Below are 22144 nucleotides of genomic sequence, written 5' to 3' on the forward strand. Positions count from 1 at the left end.
GTCAGAATGGCTAAGATCAAAAACTCAGGTGACAGCAAAAGCTGGCGAGGATGTGGAGAAAGAGGAACACTCCTCCATTGTTGGTGGGATTGCAGACTGGTAAAACCATTCTGGAAATCAGTCTAGAGATTCCTCAGAAAATTGGACATTGAACTACCTGAGGACCCAGCTATACCTCTCTTGGGCATATACCCAAAAGATGCCCCAACATATAACAAAGACACATGCTCCACTATGTTCATAGCAGCCTTATTTATAATAGCCAGAAGCTGGAAAGAACCCAGATGCCCTTCAAAAGAGGAATGGACACAGAAAATGTGGTACATCTACACAATGGAATATTACTCAGTTATCAAAAACAATGACTTTATTAAATTCATAGGCAAATGGATGGAACTGGAAAATATCATCCTGAGTGAGGTAACCCAATCACAGAAAAACACACATGGTATGCACCCACTGATAAGTGGATATTAGCCCAAATGCTCGAATTACCCTAGATGCACAGAACACATGAAACTCAAGAAGGATGACCAAAATGCGAATGCTTCACTCCTTCTTTAAAAGGGGAACAAGAATACCCTTGGCAGGGAATAGGGAGGCAAAGTTTAGAACAGAGGCAGAAGGAACACCCATTCAGAGCCTGCCCCACATGTGGCCCATACATATACAGCCACCCAATTAGATAAGATGGATGAAGCAAAGAAGTGCAGGCTGGAAGGAAACAGATGTAGATCTCTCCTGAGAGACACAGCCAGAATACAGCAAATACATAGGCGAATGCCATCACTAAACCACTGAACTGAGAACGGTACCCCTGTTGAAGGAATCTTAGGAAGGACTGAAAGAGCTCAAGGGGGTTAAGACCGCATATGAACAACAATTCCAAACAACCTGAGCTTCCAGGGACTAAGCCACTACCCAAGGACTGACCCTGGGCTCCAACTGCATGTGTAGCAATGAATAGCCTAGTAAGAACACCAGTGAAAGGGGAAGCCCTTGGTCCTGCCAAGACTGAACCCCTAGTGAACATGATTGTTGCGGGGAGGGCGGTAATGGCAGGAGGATGGGGAGGGGAACACCCATTCAGAAGGAGAGGGGGAGGGGTTGGGGTATGTTGGCCCGGAAATTGGGAAGGGGAATGACAATCGAAATGTAAATAAGACATACTCAAGTTAATAAAGATGAAAAAAAAAAAGGTGTGGCCCAGATTAGATGTGGGCCTTTCCATCTCAAAAGATCTGAATTAAAGATTTATCTTCTCATCTCAAAGATTTGGATTAGAAGTAGGTCTTCTTGCTTCAAATAATTTAATTAAGAAAAAAAATCCAATGGTGCTCATGCCTTTAGCCTCAGCATCCAGGAGGCAGAGGCAGGTGGATCTCTGAGTTCAAGGCCAGCCTGGACTACAAAATGAATTCCAGGACAGCCAGAGCTACACAGGGAAACCCTGTCTCAAAAAAACAAAGAAGAGGAGGAGGACCAAGAGGAGGGGGTTGAAGAGAGGAAAACAGAAAGAAGGAAGTAGAGAGAGAGAGAGAGAGAGAGAGAGAGAGAGAGAGAGAGAGATCCCCCTCACAGGGCGTCAAGCCATTTGGCATTAGTTAATTCCAGGTACACTCAAGTTGACAACCAAGAACAGCAATCACATTACCCGTGGTTGTGATCTTCCCCTGGTAGGCTCCTGAGTAGGAGGCTGAAGCAGGAGAATTGCCATAAGTCTGATGCCAGCATGAACTACACACGTGTTCCAAGCCAAGCCAATCTCAGCTACAGTTTGAGATTCTGTCTGAAAAATATGAAAGAGAAAGAAAACATAATTTCCTAGAGCAGTGTTTCTCAACCTTCCTATGGCCTCAACCCTTTAGAACAGTTCCTCATGCTGTGGGGATCCCAACTACAAAATTATTTTGTCTCTACTTCACAACTGTAAATTTGCTACTGTAATGAATCTTTATTGTAGTGTAAACTATCTGATAGGAGACCCCGTGTGGGTCACGACCCCCAGGCTGAGGGCCTTTGCCCTAGAGGTGGTCTTGGCCTAGTTTATATAGTTCATATTATAATGTGCTCTCTCAGCGTTTGAAGGTCAAGTATATTCACTTGTAACATCAAAACTTAAAAGTTCAGTTGAGCTGCTGGCTGGTACGGTCTGACATCCCCCAGAATAGCTTTGCCATTTTGTTCCAGGCCTGCCAGCCATTTCATATTGTTTCTGTAACACGCCTGCCGTCACTGACGAGGAGAAGGGACTTGGCTCAAGGACATGCTGACCACACACCTTGTTTTGTTCTGAATGTTCTGTATGCGGTTTGCTAATCTAGAGAAATTCTACACCTGAAGGAGTGGTTCCCTGAAGTGGACACAGGTGAAAGGCTAAGGCAGATGTGTGAAGGAACGTTTCACTGAGGCAGACACAGGTAAAAGGATGTTCTGCTAAAGCACGCATGTGAAAGGACACATGATGAAGGGTTCTGCACTACGGACACACATATATTGGTCTCCCTTGCATTCTGTAGTTGAGCTGCATTTGTTGGGACTTCATAGAACCACAGCAAAGACTCTTCTGGTGAGCTGTGTGGTTTCTCACTGTTTCCTTGGCCTCGGGCTGATGGGCAGAGTGATGTCAGCTGAGACAGACACATGTGCTGACACAGGACACACGCTGAGGCCAAGCCCATGGAGGACACGGGATATTGAGAGGGAGTTTGGGCGGAGGCTGAGCTTGGCTTGCATAGCTTGTTCGTCTGGGGTCTCTGCTGATCTCTGCTCGCCTGAGAGCTGCTCTTACTGACTGTGTAGCATCTTGGCTGCTCTTTGTTGCATTTCGACAGCCCTCAGGACCAGGCACTCCTCTCCCTTAACCATGGCTGCTGTCCTCTTCCTCTCTCCTCTCCATCACACATGTTCTTTCTTTATTCTCTGGCAGCTTCTTCCTCCTTCTTCCCTCCTCATGATCCTCTCTAGCAAAGCCCTCAAAGCTCCCCTCCCCCATCTCTCTGCTGTGCAGCTGTTGGCTGTTGGCTTCTTTATAATCACAGTTAACTGGGAGCAGGGTCAGATTTTGGGGGTTAACCAGTCCTGAGTTCTACAAATTAGCATTAAATACAAGCAGCATTAGGCCAATCCACTACAGGGATTTTTGTTTGTTTGGTTGGTTGGTTTGGTTTAATTTTCATTTACATTTTACTTGTTATTTTATTTTTCGCTATTTTTTATTAATCGGTTATTTTATTTATTTACATTTCAACTGTTGTCCTGCTTTCCACACTCCCCTCATCAAACCTTACATCCCGTTTCTGCTCAGCTTTGCCTAAGTGACAGTGCTCCCCACCCACACATATCCATCCCCACCTCACACCTCTAGGGTCTGCATTTGGTGGGGCAATAGGCGTCACCTTGAACCATAGAGCATCCTTGCATACACTTTGGCTGGCAGTATGGTCCCTGGGAGCTTGGGGATTAGGGAAAGAGGATCTGTTCAGATATTAAAGCCAATGATTGCTGCATTCTCTTCTTTTTCTGGTTATAGGTGAAATTATGTTTGTGTGCTTCTCTTTTTTTAAATTATTGAGAGAAGATTAATTTCTTGGTTTTTCTTGGGTATAGTTTAGTTCATTGTCTTGGAGTTTTCCTCCTATTAGCCTCTGTTGTGCTTTCTTACAGAAAAGAATTCTTTAAATTTGGTTTTGTCATGAAATATCCTGGTTCCTCCTTTTATGGTGATTGAGGATTATGCTGGATATAGGAGCCTGTGTCTGCATTACATCTGCCCAAGATTTTCTGACTTTTAGAATCTCTGTTGAGAAGTCTGGTGTAATTCAGATATGTCTGAATTTATTTGTTACTAGATATTTATACCTTACCCCTTTTAATGTTCTTTCTTGATCTGTGCATTTAGCGTCTTAATTATTATGTGAATGGAGGAATTTTTCTGGTACAATTAGTTTGATGTTCTGTAGGCTTGTTGTACCTTTATGGCCTTTTCTTTCTTTACCTTATGGAAGTTTGCTGCTATGATTTGTTGAAGGTGTTTACTGGATCTATGAACTAGAAATCTTAATTCTCTTCTCTATCTATTATCCTTAGGTTTCAACATTTAATTGTGTCCTGAAATTCATGGATGTTTTGGATTCAATAAACCATACATGTTTATCTGAGATGGGTGTTTTGTGCTTTGTCGGATGACCTCCTTGACCCCAGGCTGCATGAAGAATCTCAGCTGACAATGGGGACATAAAATATAAGTATGTGTAGCAAGACCCAGGCCTCTTCCAGGTTCTTAGATATTAACTGAGAACCTCAAATACAGTAGTAATGTGATAGTGTGGTGTGAATCTAGTTACTATTCTCTATTTTGATATAGATGACTCTTTTTGTGTCATGGTCAGCTTATAATGACTAGAAGACCTAAGCTTGAGAATAACCAAAGACTACATTGCTTCTCTAGCAGCTGAGCTTTTAAAAGCCCTGGTGTGACAGCAACTGTTGGTGGACATTCTGGATTATTCCTTCTGTACTTTAACTCTCTGTGTCACTTCCACCATCAGTAAGTTAGTTTAATTCCATAAATTGAAAATCCATCACCTGGAAGAAATACTCTTTTTTTTAAAGATTTATTTATTTATTTATTATATACAAGTACACCGTGACTGTCTTCAGACACACCAGAAGAGGGCATCATATCTCATTACAGATGGTTGTGAGCCACCATGTGGTTGCTGGGATTTGAACTCAGGACCTCTGGAAGAGCTGTCAGTGCTCTTAACCACTAAGCCAACTCTTTAGCCCAAGAAATACTTTCTGAATATGATCTGAGATTGGCCATGGAAAAAGGGTAGCTTGAACTGTCCCACCTAGGTTCTGGGCCTGCACAGGCCTCCTTCCAAAAGAAACCTGTGTTCACAGCTGTTGGCTGGCTAAGAAAGATTTCACGAGACGCGATACACAGCCCTCAGACTTCTGTTTCAGTCATCTGCACAATTTTTCCCAGACGATATCCTCATACCTCCAGCAGGCAGGTGATGAAGCTGTCCACTCTCAGCTCCCCTTCAGCCATCTTGTGGGCACCAGACTCTCCTCCCTGCAGCAGGAACAAGGGCTTCTCCAGGTGGCTGCAGCAGCAGTGGTGGTTTGGCATTCTCACCTAGGAGGCCCTATGCCTTTCTACCCCAGTTCCAACTCACCTCAGGCCCCGGCGTTCCCCCCATCCACTTCCCACGGAGCAGGGAGAGCAGCACCCACTAGAAATAAAAGGGAAGCCCTTGGTCCTGCCAAGAGTGAACCCCCAGTGAAGGGATTGTTGGGGGGAGGGTGGTAATGGGAGGAGGATGAGGAGGGGAACACCCATATAAAAGGAGAGGGGGAGGGTTTAGGGGGATGTTTGCATGGAAACCCTGAAAGGTAATAACAATTGAAATGTAAATAAGAAATACCCAATTTAATAAAGATGGAGAAAAAAATAGAAAGAAAAGGCACACATTTAAAACAGAAGAATATGGACCCTAATTTTAAACCACAGCTCTGTCAATTAACTATACCTTTAAGGAAGCTCAGAAAAGCAGGCCAAACAATTAATATTTTCTCGGTTTAAGTAAATAATAATGTCCGCTTCTTGCTATTGTGGAGGGAATTAAATAGATAATATGTAATCATGGAAGTTTTGAAGTACCATCCATTTTTCTGTTCATTAAATCAATCTTACTCGGTCGAACTCCTCTACTCCCTGTGTGGCGTATGAGTCTCGACCCCAGCATGCTGGCCTGAGCTCTCGTTTCATCTCGCTTACAATAAATCTTCCTCGTGTGATTACAGCAGGTCGGTGTCTGTGTCCTACTGGGTGCACGTCTTTCCCGAGACTTGAGTGGGGGGCTCCCTTCGGGGGTCTTTCATTTGGGGGCTCGTCCGGGATCTGCGCGACCACCCAGGGGTCCTAGACCCACTTGGAGTAACTGTTACAGGTCTTCTTTACCACCGAGGAAAGACGGAATCCTACTAGAGGCCAGAAAAAAAAGGGTTCCAACACGCATAGAAGGCCCTCACTTCTGCCTGCTCTCTTCATACCCATGAAGGTAGGGAGTGCTCCAGGTCTGCCCCCAGGCTCCAAGGGTGGGTCTCCTAGGGGCTGGAAAATGCCCCACCAATCTGGCTAAGATAAAGAAAAGATATGAAGAGAAAGTTTCAGAAACTTGAAGGGTTAAGCTAAGTCACTGAGAGAGTTATTGTAAGTTGCAGAGAAAATAAGTTGATGCATGGTTCAGGGTCTGTGCAGAAAAGTGGACAGCACCTAATAGCTGTAGAAGAAGATGCAGAGAGACTGAAAAAAAAAGAAAGAAAGAAAGAAAGAAAGAAAGAAAGAAAGAAAGAAAGAGGTAAAGAGTGCAGGAAGCTAGGGAAGAAAAGAGACAAAAAGAAGAGGAAATTAGAGAGCTAAAGAGATAAAAGGCGAGAGAGGAACATATACTGGCCACAGTAGTTAGGGAACCTAGGAAGATAGTACCTGGCAACAGAAGAGAATTCCTGGCTAAAGATCAGTGTGCCTAATGCAAAGAAAAAAGGACACTGGGTCAGGGACTGCCCAAGAAAGAACAAGAGGGGCCACTGGAGAGCTTCTTGGTCCTAGAGTGCTGGCTATGTACAGAGATAGAAGGGAAGTGTGGATGCAGGGACCCAATGCTCTGTGCTCCTATGCTCCAGTGGGCCAGTATCCAAAGACCTTGGGTACAGGGGCCTACTGGCAACAAACAATACTTATGGACTGCCCGAAGAACAGTGGACCTTGGCGTGGGCCGGGTAACCCACTAGTTCATAGTCATCCCTGACTGCCCCCATCCCTTGCTCATGAGAAAATTGCTCCCCAAAATGGCTTGCGTGGGCTGAAATGGCTGGGTGAGGCCATGTGTATGCATATCTACAGACTGTGTATGCGGAGCTTAAGACCTGTCTCAGTGCACCAGTACCTGATGCTGGGAGATGAATGGCTTAGCGCTGTTCTACTTGGAACATATCACTCCTGCCAGCCGGGCACTAACAATTATCACCCAATCCAGGACTTAAACTGTGATAGAGTGGCTGATGTTTGCCTTTGAATAGAGTGTCCCAAAAGATGGGACCACTGGTCAGCTGCCATGGACTAGATTCTCCACCTGTTGGGGGCAATCTGGTCACCTTGCTGCCCAATCCTGACCTGGAGCCACCACAGCACGAGTGTCAAGCACTGGCAGAAGCCCATGGGTGGAGGAAAGACCTCTGCGACTGGCTGATTGACCCCTGCTGAAAGCCGAGGCTACCTTGTCCACAGACGGGAACAGTTCTCTTCATGAAGGTCAGAGATAGGTGGGTGCTGCCATGGTGGACAACACAATGTCATCTGGGATGGCTGAACCTCTACCCCCCCAGTACATCAGTGCCGCAGATGCCTTTGCCATCTCTTGGATGCCCTGGTGAAGCCAACAACTGTGAGTACTATTCATTGCTCAGGATATCAGGAGGGAAGAGATTCAGTGGCATTGGGCAGTAACAAAGCAGATAAAGTGGCTCGGGAAATGGCTATGCAGGAGCCTATCCTGGTTGCAGGCCTGCAAGAGACAGCCACTGAGAACTAGGATCGGACTAAGGGATGGCCTCACTTAGAAAAGGCCCAAATTGCTTAAAAGATAAAGGACAATGGCACACTTGTGGGGGAAGCTATACTCCCCCAGAGAACAAAGAAAAGACTCACTTTGCCAAATACAGAAATGGACTCATTTAGGAGATAAAAAGTTTGTCCAAGTAGTTAAGTGTATGTAATAGACTTTAAGATTTTAGCCAGAGAGGCAGTAGAAAGTATAAGGTATGTCAATAAGTGAATGCTTAGCAAGCAAACAGGGCAAAGAGACCTAGAGAGTTTGGTGAAAAGTCGAAGTGAACTTCACTGAGATAAAACCAGAAAAATATAATCACAAGTATCTCCTAGTGCTTGTAGATACTTTTTCAGGAATAGATAGAAGCTTTCCTCACCAAACAAGAGACGGCCTCTGCAATCATCAAGAAGATACTGGAAGAAATCTTCCTCCGATTTGGAATGCCCAAGGTAATCTGGTCAGACAACGGCCCTACTTTCGTTGCCAAGGTAAGCCAGGGTGTGGCCAAGTATTTAGAGGTCGATTGGAAATTACATTGTATTTACAGACCTCAAAGTTCAGGACAGGTAGGGTAAATAAATAGAACTCTAAAAGAGACCCTGACCAAATTAACCATGGAGACTGGCACAGACTGGGTGACACTCCTTCCCTCTTGCTCTCTTCAGAGCAAGAAATACCCCTTCCAGATTCAGCCTTACCCCCTTTGAGATCTTATATGGGGCCTCAGCCCCCCTGACTGTATTAGATGATGTTACTGAACCAACATGTCATAGTGCCATAGTAATAATGATTTGTGTGCCAGGCTAAAAGACCTACAGGTGATACAGAAAGAAATCTGCTCACAGCTGACAGCAGCCTATGCCCCGGAGACCCCTGAGACATCCCATCAGTTCCAGGTTGCAGCTACACTGAGTCCAGACACTCGAGCCTCGCTGGAAAGGACCGTACCTGGTGCTGCTGACCACCCTGACAGCTGTCAATTCTCAGCCCTCACCAGCCGTGTACTAGCTGTTGGGGCTGAGAGCTGGGACCTAGAGGGAAACTCAGTCATGTTTGTCCTGGGTTCTATCAAGACAGGTGTGGGATAGGCTTGATTTCCATTACAAATGATGTAACATTGCATATGTTAGTATTCTTAACACTTCTTGGGACTGTGCCTCAGGGATCACAGTCCGTATAAGCTTAGAAGTTCTAAAAGCTAGTCATGACCTTGGTGGATAGGCTTGGATAGTGTCCAGGTTAGAATCCTCATGTTAAGACTACAATACCAAGCTGTTATGCTAGATGAAGCTGAGTTCTCCATGAAGTTCTAGGATTAGAACTATTAACAAAAAAAAGAAGAAGTGGGGAATGAAGGATTAAAAATTAATAATAAGCCGCCTAGCTACCCAAAAAGAAGAAGTAGGGTCTGTGAGAACATGAACTTTTCACCCCTCCCTTGCTGTACAATGGTTCCCAGAACATTCTTGCATGAAAAGTTTCCTGGAACAGCCACAATGACCCATAGCCTCCGGCCACAATGGTCCAATGGCCCTGTAAAACGTCACTACCCCTAATCACAATGTCACAAAGTCCTGGGTGTGTTGCCTAGTGTTACACATGACTAGCATATGACCTAAATGTATGGGCAGTTTATGGTTTTGGAATTCCCCTCCTCCCTCCCTCTTGATCCCCCTGGTTTGTGGTTTTTTCCTTTAGAAGCTCTGTGAAAATTCAGGTCGGGGTCGAACTCCTCTACTCCCTGTGTGGCGTATGAGTCTCGACCCCAGCATGCTGGCCTGAGCTCTCGTTTCATCTCGCTTACAATAAATCTTCCTCGTGTGATTACAAAAAAAAAAAAAATCAATCTTACTCATTTCATTGATCAAATATGTATGTTTTCCGTTTCACAGTTATATGTATAATAAAACCAGTATAAAAACCTTCAGAATATTCAGTTATTATAGATATTTGTCATTTCTTACAGAGGGCAACTATGATTGACTACACCCAATTCTATAAAAAACAAAACTCAGGAAACCTGGCCCTTGGCAGCAATGAATCAAGAAATATCTAGGATGGTGGGGCATGAATTCTGCCAAGCAATGACCTCAGATAGGTGGGGTTGTGAGGAAGATGTATAGTTGAATATCCCAATAGATTCACGTTGTATCATCTTGATTTAATCGAAGGACAAAGAAGTGCAGTATCTCTGATGGCTTTCTTCTAACCCCTTGAAAGGTTCACTGGGGATTGACCATAGAACTTCATTCTTCTTGCTGGGACAGCAACACTCAGGGAGCTTGAGATTGCCATAGGCACAGTATTAGGCTAGAAATGCTGAGTAGGTGATACTAAGTTGTTCAGATGGTGATACCCTTTTCATTTGTTCTTAACGTGGACCTAAGGAAAGACAGATCGAGGTCCTTAGAATACAAAGATCATTTCCAGTTCTTTTCTACCTTTCCTGAATGAAAGACTGGATGGCAGAGAATGGTAAAAATTCAAGAATTGGTAGATGATGCTTTGAATGAAGGGTGGGTTTCTGTGCTGGTTTTAGACAGGTTCTCAATTACCCCATCTTGTTCTCTACGTTTCTCGTCAGGTTCACTTTGAGCTCAAATAAAGCTGCTTCCACTTTCCAACAGGTAGTCTTACAAAGCGGCCTCCAAGGACTGTGAGGACAGCATTAGCCAATGAGAACTGAGGTGTGTAACCCACAACTATAGCTTTATCTGAAAGACCCTCAGACAGAGGAGACTCTCTCTCGCTCCAGTCCTGATGACAATCACCACCCCATGAACACACAAGACTCAGTCTTGATGTAAAAACAAGAGGTTTACTTTGGGATACCAATGCACTGGGGCTCGACACGGTCCTCACACAGGAGGGATGTGAGGAGCCTCAAACAACAGAAATATACAGCTTAAATAGTCAGTTAAGATTACACAGTTTCCTTAGCTCAGCTATTTCGTGCCAAGGATAACTAGGCAGATCTTTCTCGTCCTGGAATTCCTGGGATAAGGCCGTAACCACATCAATGCAGCTATTTCAGTACGAAGGACTTCTGACTTGATATATGTTTTCTAATCCTGGGGTTCCCAGGACAAGGACCAAGGATATCTGTCTTGGCAGGTGTTTCTCTTCTGGAGTTCCCAGGACAAGGCTATAGCTATGTCAGCCTATACCACAGCTGCATTCAGTACCCAGGACATCTCACTTCTATAGTCGTCAGTCAGCTTCCCAGAGATGTTTCCTGTCTTCTAATTGCCCTGCAGTAAATATGTTCTGTACCCTCTGTTCTTATGGTCCGGCAGCTTCCTAGAGAGTGGGTGGGAATGTGCTTTCTGTACTTTCTGTTCTATTGTCTAATGTGTAGGGGCTAAGCGAGGGCCAGCTTAAAAGATTCTCATTCGTAAGAAATGGCTGTACTGATATCAAACGGGGATCTTTCATATCCACTTTCTTCCAAGTCTACCAGCCATCTCAGATTGTTGCTGTAATATGCCTGACAATCAAGGACACAGAAAAATAACTTGATACACAGCAAGGACATTGTGATCATATCCTGTGTTGTTATGTATGTTCTGGATGAGGTTGGTTAAAATGACAATATTGCACAAAGCTTTATATAGGACCCATCAAATTAAGGGTCACTATGCACTGTCATAGCTAAAATGGCCTGGTCAAAAGTGACCACTGGATCACTCTTCTGTAACTTCACATGAAAGGCTTGTGCTTTTTTGTGTTTTTTAATTTTTCTGTTTTTTCTTATTTATTTATTTATTTATTTATTTATTTATTTATTTATTGTTTTATATGTTGTCAGGAGGATAGTTCAAGTCATGGATCTGCCCCCAAAATCTGAGCTTTGCTACTAATACTGTAAACAGTATTAGTGTATGCATTCAATAAAATAACTTGTTTTTTTTTTAAGTAGGATAGATGCGTTTGTGTTTTGTGGGGTGATCCATGAAACAGGAGTGAAGATGCTTGTTTCTTACTCTGTCCACTGAGTTATGTCTCCAGGCTTGTCCTACTCCTTTGGCTGCACCCCGCCCCCGCACACATCTGCTGACTATTTTATTTTTCAGATGAAATCATATGTTATAGCTTAGAGAGGCCTGTAAGCAATCCTGCTTTGGTAACTTAGGTGCAGAGAGGAGAGCCCCACACTCAGCCTGAGGGTGCATTCACTGGTGGATCCAATATTTCAGTTTCCTCTGCTAACAGATCACCACATTGTTGCCAGGACCATAATGAATGCAACTCTTTCTCCTAAGGAATCCGGTGGCAACTGTCAAATGTTAAGCACAAAGCTTCAGGTTGTAAGTATAACACACACCCACATTGCAACCTACCCTACAGGCTATTTCTGGGTGTGATTTCATGCACCTGCACATCATGAGACAGGAGACCTCTTTGGCTACTTATAGGAACTGGTTGATTTCTCAGTAATCTTTAATGGGTAATATTGCTGACTGAGGAGAATTTGAGGTAGGATGAAACATTTCTGTGCAGGGATTGGGGAGGAAGCACTCATTTAGATACATAGCAATGACTTAGGTTTTTCCAATCAAGCCTAGAGCCAAATTTGGCTTTGGAAGCATGTGGTGCTCAGTGGCTATGCCACAGGGAAGTCTCCTGAAAAGGGCACATCAGCTTTTGCTCAGTACAGGGAGAACATTAGCAGGGAGGCAAAGTCTGTTCTCCGTGACATCAGCCGTCCCTTCGGGGACATTCTATTGTCTCCTAGAGAGACCTTGGAATCCCTGTGATGTCACCAGTATCGTTGTGACAACCAATTCCCTACTTTTTCTCTTAGTGTCCAAAGGATATATCCACAGGCATGTTTGCCCATCTTCTCAGGCGCTTTGGGAGAGTTGATGTTGATAGAGAAGAGTCAAGAGTGAAGCAAACGAAACCTAAAGGTAATGATGGACACAGGACATGGGGAATGTGGAGTAAGTTCTGGGCAGTGTATGTTGAGCTTCCTGTCAGGGGTGTGTGTGTGGGTCTTCTGCTGGCCTTTATAGCAATGGGACACAACCACTGGAACATCTCCACAGATATTGAATTCCATGATTATCACAATTCCTGAAAGTCAAGGTTTTCACATCATTAGTTTCTCCATAACCACATGGAGGATATGGCACTGCCTATGCTATTATTGGGTGAACTTCTAGTCTTTACTTTTACAGTGCATTCGGTATGTTAAATTGATATAATAACACGACCAGGAGTCATGGAGCGTATAACTTTTCTGAATTAAACAGGGCATCAATGTACTTCACTTTCATTGCTTCTTTAAATTCAGTGACTATCTGACAGTAGTAAGAGGGAGAGAACTGTGCTCCTGGCATGACCTTATATTCTTAGAACTCCTCTGACTACCTCTGGCTGACGGGGCCAATCTTACCTTCATATATTAGAGGTTCTGTGTAGCAGATTTTTTTCTAAAGTAGCCAAACTATATGGAGCAGGTAGAGAAAGAGCCAGTAACCTATTGGCACTTCTGGGGCATTTGTCATTTCAGTAGGGGGAATTAATAAGTCTGTTGACCATGTCCTCCCCCTACATGACTTTTTAATGCAAAGTTATTGGACTAGAGTAACAGTGTAGGATATCTGAGTATCCCTGATCGATCAAGTCATTGTGGATGCTGAATTGATGATCTGACTTCTGAAACCAGAGGGGTGAGGGTCCTGAAACCAGGTTGTAGCCTGTGTACCTGATAATAATCCTGGAGAAGGCATCTCTCTGGTACTTGTAAGCCTGTGTGGGCGGGCATGGGGAACACCTGGCTGCTTACATCTCTTGGTCTCTATATAGTAGTGGGGGAACTGTGATCCACTTAGGAAGCCTCTTACACATAGACCAAACTCCTTGTAGTGACACTGGCTTCCAAGCATGTTCTCCTGTTTGGACCTCACTGTGGTCTGTGTATGCTCTATGCATTCACCCCATGCGGGTTCACTTGTGTTTTTCTACCTACAGAGGCCTGCAGACAGACGTCATCCCCTGAAAATGTCCTAAACAAGGTGCAGGCCAACGAGGAAGAGGAGAGGCTGAATAGAGAACTGGAGCTAACTACCAAGGAGAGAAATGAGCTGACAGATCGCCTCCTTTATGTGACAGGTGGATCCATGAGAAAGAGGTATGCATTGCTCCAAACAAACGACCTTGTTCTAAACCTCATCTCCCATAGAGAGGAGATTCAGAACCTGACCCTTACTGAGGAGTGAGATTGAAAATGGACTCTCTGATTCTGCCTGTTGAAAATCTGAACTTGCAATCTGAGTGAAGATTTCAGGGATAAAGTCACTGGAGCATGAGTTCCCAGTGTACAAATGGAAAGCCCTTGACAGGTGGCAGCTTTGCAAGGTTCTAGGTGCTGTGAGTTTGTGGACAGTGTTTGTACTTGCTAGGAAGGTGACTGAACGCTATCATCTCCTGGCAGCAGCCTTAGGTGACAAGTCCCACAGTGTTCATATCAATGCTTAAGTAGAAGGCCTGAGGCTCTGGCCTGCTCCTTCTTGTCTCTGTGCCTTACACTCTGAGACAGTAATGGTGCATGCATTTCTACTGATTCTCATTGTGCTCTTTCCATATTTGTCTCTCTTTCTCATTCTCTGAGTCTGTTTACTTTTCTTTTCTTTTTCTTTTTTTTTTTTTTTGGTTCTTTTTTTCGGAGCTGGAGACCTTACTTTTCTTTTCTTGTGGGTGTGCCCCAGTTTGTGTGTCTGTGTGTGCACAGCTTTGCATGCATATGCACAACCTTTATGTTTCTCTATCCCTCCACCTTTGGAATTTAGGGGTCTGTTTTTTGACCTCAGGATTTACCTTTATATTAGTTTCATGGAGGTGTAAGTGCTTTATTTTGGAAGCCCCACTTTCAATAGCACAGTTCTTTGCCTGTGTAGTCACATTTGTCTATACATTTGTATGCCTTGGGCAGATTATAAGTTTGTGGCAATATCTGGTCTCATTACAGAATTATGTGTACTGTCTGCCTCTAGAATATTAGTTATTCGGCTTGTAGCATTCCACTTGTCAAAACAGGAAAAATGAAATCAGAGGTTTCTGGGTTTGTGTGTGTGTGTGTGTGTGTGTGTGTGTCTGTGTGTGTGTGTGTGTGTGTGTGTGGTTGGGTAAGCTCTTTGGCCTAGGCTCTTGACAGCATAACAGGTTTGAATGCAGATCCAGCCCTCCTGATTGAAAAAAGTGAGCCAGGGGACCCTTTATCTGGGTGCTTAGTTTCTGTTGTCCTGGGCACACAATTCCAAGTTTCTGAAGCTGAAGAAGATCCAAATATGTAGAATTCAGAAAGTGTCCTTCCAGGGCTGGGGTAGTACAGGACACAGCCTGAGTTCATATAATCCTAAACCTCGATGTTCATTGGGTTCTATCTTCCTGGGGCCAGCCCCTACTTCAGGCCAAATCCATTTTATGAAAACTTGAAGATAAAGGAGAAAGAGGTCATGTCATTACTGCACAACTTAGACACAAAGAACATTGAACATCGTGAGAAATTTCAGGAACTCAAGAAGGAGATTAACTTCTATCGGTAAGTACTGGTCAAAAGGGCCCATCACTTGTGGAATATCCATTGCTGCCTCTCTTTGTTCTGGACTGGAGAGCCTGTAGCTCTGGGTCCATGTCTTCTGCTGTTTGAATATCACTGTGTCGTGGGTCTTTTGGACTCAGTTTCAGTTCCATAAGAGACTGTCAGTTATCACCACAGTGTCTATGCATCTTTAGAAGGCTCTGGATAGAACTACACTGATTCAGGCATCAGAGTGTTATTAAGCCAACCTGCGGCTCGGGGGTCATACCAGGTTTAACAAAGCTCAATGTGTGGACCACATGGTTTGCATGACCTCCCTTGGTTCTACTGTCCTCTTGTGGTTATTTGCCGCCTACTAATTGATGTTGCCCCGATGCATTGGGCTCTCATGGGTAGTTGTAGATCCCTTGTTCTTTTGGAGAGACAAGGACTCTTATTGGTGCTTGGGTCACAGAAACAATTTATTCTTCCCTGGATTGGCCGTTTGCTGTTTGTGCAGCAGCCTTACATGTATGGAGATGTATTTTATGAAGTCTTTATGGGTATCTGGGTCCTGGTGGAGTTTGTGGGATTTGGCAGTTGGAATGGGAGGAAGAGGCTTCAGGATCTTACTATGCAGAGTGTGTTTCCAGCAACCTGCACAGCCGGCTCCTGATGGACCAGGCATGTATGAAGAAGAAGTTGGTCACATTGAAGCAGGAGAGCAAGGAGTTACAGCGATATTTATTTGAGTTGAACCCGAATGCTGAAGACGAACAGGAGAAGACCAGCAACCTCCAGACCCAGCAAAATGTGGTAGGAACAAGCAGCTGAGTCAGATTGACAATGTCTGATACCATTTGCCTATTGGATACATCTTTGCTTCCCCTATCATCTTTCTAATCTCCCCACACCCAGTCACCCACCTCATGTGATAGAGTTATTCATTGCTCTGTCTATGCACAAGTATTCTGGGATGTTAACCACTCTTCAGAAACTGAATTATGGGCAAGTACACTTCTCTGCCCTTTTTGTAACTGCAGTCAAGAAATGGTGACAGAGGAATAACATATCACATGACTGCATCTCCCTGTCATAGATGGGATGCTATGAAGAGTTTTGAACGAGTTCTTGATCGTGTGACAAAGGTCATACAGGGGTCATGTGATGGTTGGAAGCACCTTGTAGGGATAAGAAGCAAGTGCAAATGGCAAATGAGTCCTGGTCATTGGCTTTGATCTCAGTATCATGTGGCCTTCTCCTTTCTTCCTGCAACCCAGTTAGGTCTCTTCTCCTTTCCCCGTTCTTGGTTTTCACTGGTAGAAGTTTGAGGAGCAGCTTGTTCTCCCACAGTACTGTGAGGGTTGTTGGTGACTTTCCCCAGGCTGCAGAGATATCAGCAATGATTTCAGTGAAAAGATCAGTGCTGTCTGTCCAATGCAGCTGAAGGGACAGAAGGCAGCAACTTCACAGCTGGTATGCATGTCCCCACCAAATCAGTGTCTTAATAGCTGCCTTCTCCTCCCAGGTCTCAGGAACTGCAGGAGACATGGAATAGGACAGATCCCAAGAAGACAGCCCCCTGAAGAGTGAGTTTCTCTGTCAGGAGTTCCCTGCTGACGACAATCCTCAACAGTCAAAGACTTTTTTGGGGAGAATATTCGTCTTCTCAGTTAATTTCCTCATTGTATAGCGACCCTAAATTTATGTATCCGTATGCCAGCCTGTCTCATTGAGGTCTTTCTCCTCTCTCGTACAGATAACACCATTTGAGAGACATCTGAGGGGACTGCCTTGACATCTCGTGTCCTAGAGGAGAAACAGCACTACAACTGTGTTTCTAAATGTTCATTAAGAAAATGCTGTTAAGAAATATTTTTGGTTATGATTTTCATTGAAGTTTTCTTTTTGTTATATCATAGTTATATATTCTTGTTACTGTTTTTCTTTTTTTTTTTTTTTTGCTTCTTTTATTCGGAGCTGGGGACCGAACCTAGGGCCTTGTGCTTCCTAGGCAAGCGCTCTACCACTGAGCTAAATCCCCAACCCCTGTTTTTCATTTTTTATACCATTTTAGTTGTTCATTTTATGCCTGTTTTTTGTAAATTGTATTCCTTATGAATAAAAATTGATTTGTAACTCTTGACTCTTAAGACCATCTTATTCAAGGGTCCTTTCCCCTCCTGTAGACTTAGAACTGACAGCTGGATATGGATCTTTGCATGGTCCAGGCAGCATGAGTAAATAGGGAATTTAAAGCCACCAAGGTGTACACAGGGTGATAGTGTCTTTTGTGTGGAAAATGTGACTTTTTTTATGGACACACACTTTATGATGTAATCACTGACATAGTGTATCCATGCTGTCATGTGTTCTGCTCATCCTAATCTATATCAGTCTACAACACACATTCCTTATTGACTGTTTGCCCAGATATTGAGTAACACACACTCATGCCTGTAGAGCTGCAGAAAAAATGACAACTTTCACAAAGGAATATAGAATAATCCTAATGGAGAACCATGTGCCTCGGTTTTTCTTACAATACAGCATTAGTATTAAACCACAAAGATAATGACCATCAACGTCATTTTGGGAAATAGGTTTTTATAGGTGCTGTTTCACTTGATCATTCATATGCTGTGTTTTTTATTGTTGCTGATTATATTTATTTTTATCATTTAACTCAATGGATCTTTTTTTTTCAAATGTATGTCTGGGCCACTCCTGAGTGCATTTCCCTCATGATCCAAAAGAGGGAATAGCATTCCCCATTGTAGATGATTGTTAGGGACCATGTGGTTCTTCTGAGAGAGCAGCAGATGCTCTAACCTGGGAGTCATCACCACAGCTCCTGTAGGTAGCTTTTGTCCTTCCAGGGCATGTGCTAAATTAGATGGACGCCATCATCTCCCATTAAGGAGAGAAATCTCAGGAGATGTGTATGTATAGGTGGTTGAGCGGTGCCTGCTCAATGTGGTAGCCTGCTAGGCATCCACACCGGGCTCTGGTGCCTCCACTGCTCATTGTGCATTCAGGATCACCCTCCAGCATCACTCAGTTTCAATTCCAAACAGATCTTTCACTTACTATCGATGATTATATACATTAAGCACATCTGATAAAATACAGAAGAGACTAGCCTCCTTCTACAGGCCAACTTGGCATAATGAATTCTTTTGATAGAAAGCAAGATAATTATCTTAATCTATGCAGTTTAGGGAGGTCCTCAAAAGCACCCATAGTGAATGCAGACTGCAGCTGTGACCACATGTTTCTTTTGCAGAGCAGGTCTGTGCTAGCCCAGAACTTAGGTGGGATAGTTCATGTTTCACCTTTTACATGGAAATCTGTGATCGTATTGAGAAAGTATATTTTCCACGTGACTCATTTACAATTTATGGAATTAAACTGACTTACTGAGAGTGGAGGTGACTGGGAGAGATTAAGTGAAGAAGAATAATCCAGTATGTCTGCAAACAGATGCTGTCTCATTAGGGCTTTTCAATGCTCAGCAGCTGGAGAAGCAAGGGAGAGGCATTGGTGACTCTCAAGCTTAGGTCCTCTAGTCATTATAAGCTGAGCATGACACAAAAAGTCATAGTTATCACACTAGAATCTAGTAACTAGATTTAACCAACCTATCACATTAATGCTGTGTTTGGTGGTATTTTTTGCTCTCTTAGGACCTGGAAGAGGCTTGGGGTTTTCTAATCCTACTCATAATTTATTATCCTTCCCAACACTATGGGCTTTGTTCTGTTAATGCTAACAGCGCCATCCAATACCTAGGATATTTTCTACTGACATGTGTGACGTGAGACAAAACAGTCCCTGTCATCCCTCACCTGAATAAACTTCCTTAGAGGACAGTGTAGTTGGAGGGTCCTTCTTTCCTCTCCAAGATCGAGAAACATTTCCAGTCTCCAGACACGTGTGTCAGCCATTGTCCAGTGACTGTCCTGAGATGTCCACATTGTCAGCTGAGTGAGGGCAGGGCAGGGCATTGGGGCGGGGCAGGGTGGGGCAGGGCTGGGCAGGGCAGGGCAGGGCAGGGCAGGGGATTGGGGCAGAGTCCATGAGATGTCAGTAGGCAACAGGCCAGCTGGGGCTAGTGTGTGTACAGGGCTTCTAGTGTGGGTGTGAGAGGAGGAAATTAGGAATGGTCAGATTCTGATGCAGCATATAGGCGGGAAGGAGCTTAGACCATCTCAGTGCCATATAGGGACATTGTAGACACTGATGGGCACTGTGGGGATGGTAGGGTCCCATATAGAGCTCTCTGCAGGTGTCAGGAGAGCATACAGTGGCTCTGTCAGACTTATGACAATCAGGCAGGCACTGGGTGCAAGTGAGAATCATGGGACAAGCCCTGTGTGCAGCCTGGTTTTGGGACATTCCCAGGTGCCCCATGGACTGCAAATTAAAGGCAAAGGACACAGGGAAGCCAGCAATTCCCATGCACAGGACATAAATACTTGTAGATCTTTCTAGAATTTCCATAGACTATCTGTCACTAGTCCTCATTATAGAAGGCACCAACATTCTGCCCTCTACTTCAACTTGGTGAGACAGTTATTCTAACTCCAGCAGGAAGGCCTCAGGGAAGACAGTAAGAACTCACAGGTGACCCCTTTTACTATTGAAACAGGGTCTTCCTATGGAGCCCAGAGTGGCTGTAGGATCCTAATGCTCCTGCCTCACAGTGACTAGAATTCCAATCCACCCTCAAGAGCAGTTGATTCATCGCTAGATCAGACTAAGGACATGTGAGGCCCCAGGGTGCTAGGATTACAAGGGTCCTAGTAAGTTTCTCCAGCCTAAATTACAACCTGAGTCGGTGCTGCTATTTGGCAATCTGCCTGATGCCCAGTGACATCACACCTTGGAACTCTTTGTCAAACATAAGCTGTTATGGGAATGAAGTAGCCACACAATAAACACTGGTCTGGACACTCCTAGGTCAAGAATCCACTGTTGGAAATGCCTTGGACCGCAAAATTTTAAATTCTAGATCCTTCTGGGTTTTAGAAGATTTATAAATACAAAAAAAGAAAGATGGGCATAGTAATTTAAGCCTGTGATCCCAGTCATGGGAAACTGAGTCAGAGTGATGGAAGACTGTAAGTTCCAGGCCAACCTGTGTTTCAAGAAAAAAAAAAAAGGCATGGTGAAGGTTCCACTCAAGTGGAAACCAAAAGGGTTTCACATGGGCCCTGCCATCCACTGGTCACTACATCCACTCTCATCACCACAGCCAAAGGCAGACACTGGGGAACATTTCCCACTGTCTCTCTTTGGGATGCAATCCACCCCATGATTCTATGTGAGGAATCCCCCAAAGGTTGCATCCTGTGAGGGACCTAGAAAGTTCCAGGATTGGGAGAATTTAGGAGTTTATAATTAGGGATGATCTACAGCTGTGGCAAAGCCTTTTCCCAGCACATGGCAGCACTAGGTTTGCCCCCAACAGTAAAAATAAAATCCCCCAAAATAATTCAAACAAAATGTCATGAAGCCTGCGCCCTGACCAGTCTCCTCAAAAGTGCCAGGAACCTGGGTCCACATTTAGGACCCAGCACGACCTGTGTGACCCATGAGAAGGGATCTAATATGGGAATTAGTACAGTATGACTTATCCTTGTGGATACCTTTGGTGACAATAACCACCTGACCCCTGAAAACCCATCTACCTGGGGGGCTCAGCACTCATGTCACCCAAAAAGCCCAGATCCTAGGGCCAGCATGGGCAGGTGGTGAAGAAAGTTTGTCTCTTGTGAACATCAGTTGCTGCTCCTGACCTGACTCTATCCTCAGGAGACAATGTCACCCCAGAAAGTGTGGGTGTCAACGGCTCTTCCCAGGCCAAGGCTGGAATACTGCTTAAGTTCCACAATGCACAGCAGTGCTCACTCTAGAGCTAAATCTTCTACAGCTGAAAGGGGTGGGTGCTCTGCTGGCCACGGCCGTTCCCTGCAGTATTTAGTGCACTCAGAGTGGTGCTTCAGATGTGAGGGACTTCTTGAGGCTACTCCCATGGAGAATGGCAGATTCATCAAAACGGGGCACAGGGTGAGTTCAGAGCACAGCTGGGAGGAATTTAGGGATGCCAAGCCATGACTAAGACCAGATCCTGGGCTGACAGGCAGTTGAGCTGGAGAACTGGCATCCAAAGTGTGCCTGCCTGAATTCCTCTTAGACCAAAAGCCCTGGATCTGAGCTACTTTGGTGCGTGCTCCTAAGTGGGGTCCCAGACACAGCTCAGAATTGGGGCTGTGCATGGACTTTGGTGCTGGCAGCAGGTGGCTTAGCCATAAAGTGCCGAGCTTTCCCATCTGTGCCCACTCAAACTCCTCTGTTTCATTTTAGGTGTGTTTGGTATAGTTTTGAGACAGGGTATCTTGTAGCAGCCCAACTCGCTTTGAGCAACAATGTAACATAAAAATAACCTTGAATTCAAGATCCTCCAACCCCTCTGTCCCAAGTCCTGGAATTAAGACCTCCAGCTGTGACCATTTTACTGTAGCATAGGATCCATCTGTATTAGAGTGAGCTTTGGAAATACTGGAGCTCCGACTGTTCCTTAGAATTCAGGTTTCCTTAATTCTTAGCAGGAGTTTTGTGATGATGGGGATGAGAGAGTCAGGAGTTACACTGGGAGAGGTAACAGTCCTGGCAGCCCTGAGTGCACAGTGAAAGTCAAGACAGAAGCCTGCTGATTAGCACCTGAGTGAAAGTGGGAGGATTCAGAGTTCAAGAACAGACTCAGTTACATACCTAAGACCATATTGCAACATTTTTGTTTCATTTTTGGCTTGTTTTCTTTGAGACAAGGTGTTAATTTATAGCCCTGGCTGTCCTGGAACTCACAATGCCTCTACCTCCCAACCCATGGAATTAAAGGCATGGGCCAACATGCACTGCCACTAAATAATTTTTAATTAAACATGCTGGCACAATCCAGTAATCCCAGTGTTTAAGAGGCCGAGGCAGGCAG

The 22144-nt window shown here is 44.4% G+C and overlaps 2 protein-coding genes across 2 annotated transcripts in view; one reads left to right on the top strand and one right to left on the bottom strand.

Moving 5' to 3' along the window:
- Positions 1–22144, bottom strand: part of LOC134483260 (disks large homolog 5-like) — a 664485-nt gene that overhangs the window by 28026 nt on the left and 614315 nt on the right. The window lies entirely within an intron of this gene.
- Positions 12409–16199, top strand: LOC134483269 (disks large homolog 5-like). Its single transcript, XM_063278562.1, has 4 exons — positions 12409–12532; positions 13599–13758; positions 15025–15168; positions 15801–16199. The coding sequence occupies exons 1-4, from the start codon at positions 12451–12453 to the stop codon at positions 15979–15981; spliced, it is 567 nt and encodes a 188-aa protein (XP_063134632.1). The 5' UTR covers positions 12409–12450; the 3' UTR covers positions 15982–16199.

The sequence above is a fragment of the Rattus norvegicus genome, chromosome 19 (assembly GCF_036323735.1).
Source record: "Rattus norvegicus strain BN/NHsdMcwi chromosome 19, GRCr8, whole genome shotgun sequence".
In the NCBI taxonomy this organism is placed as follows: domain Eukaryota; kingdom Metazoa; phylum Chordata; class Mammalia; order Rodentia; family Muridae; genus Rattus; species Rattus norvegicus.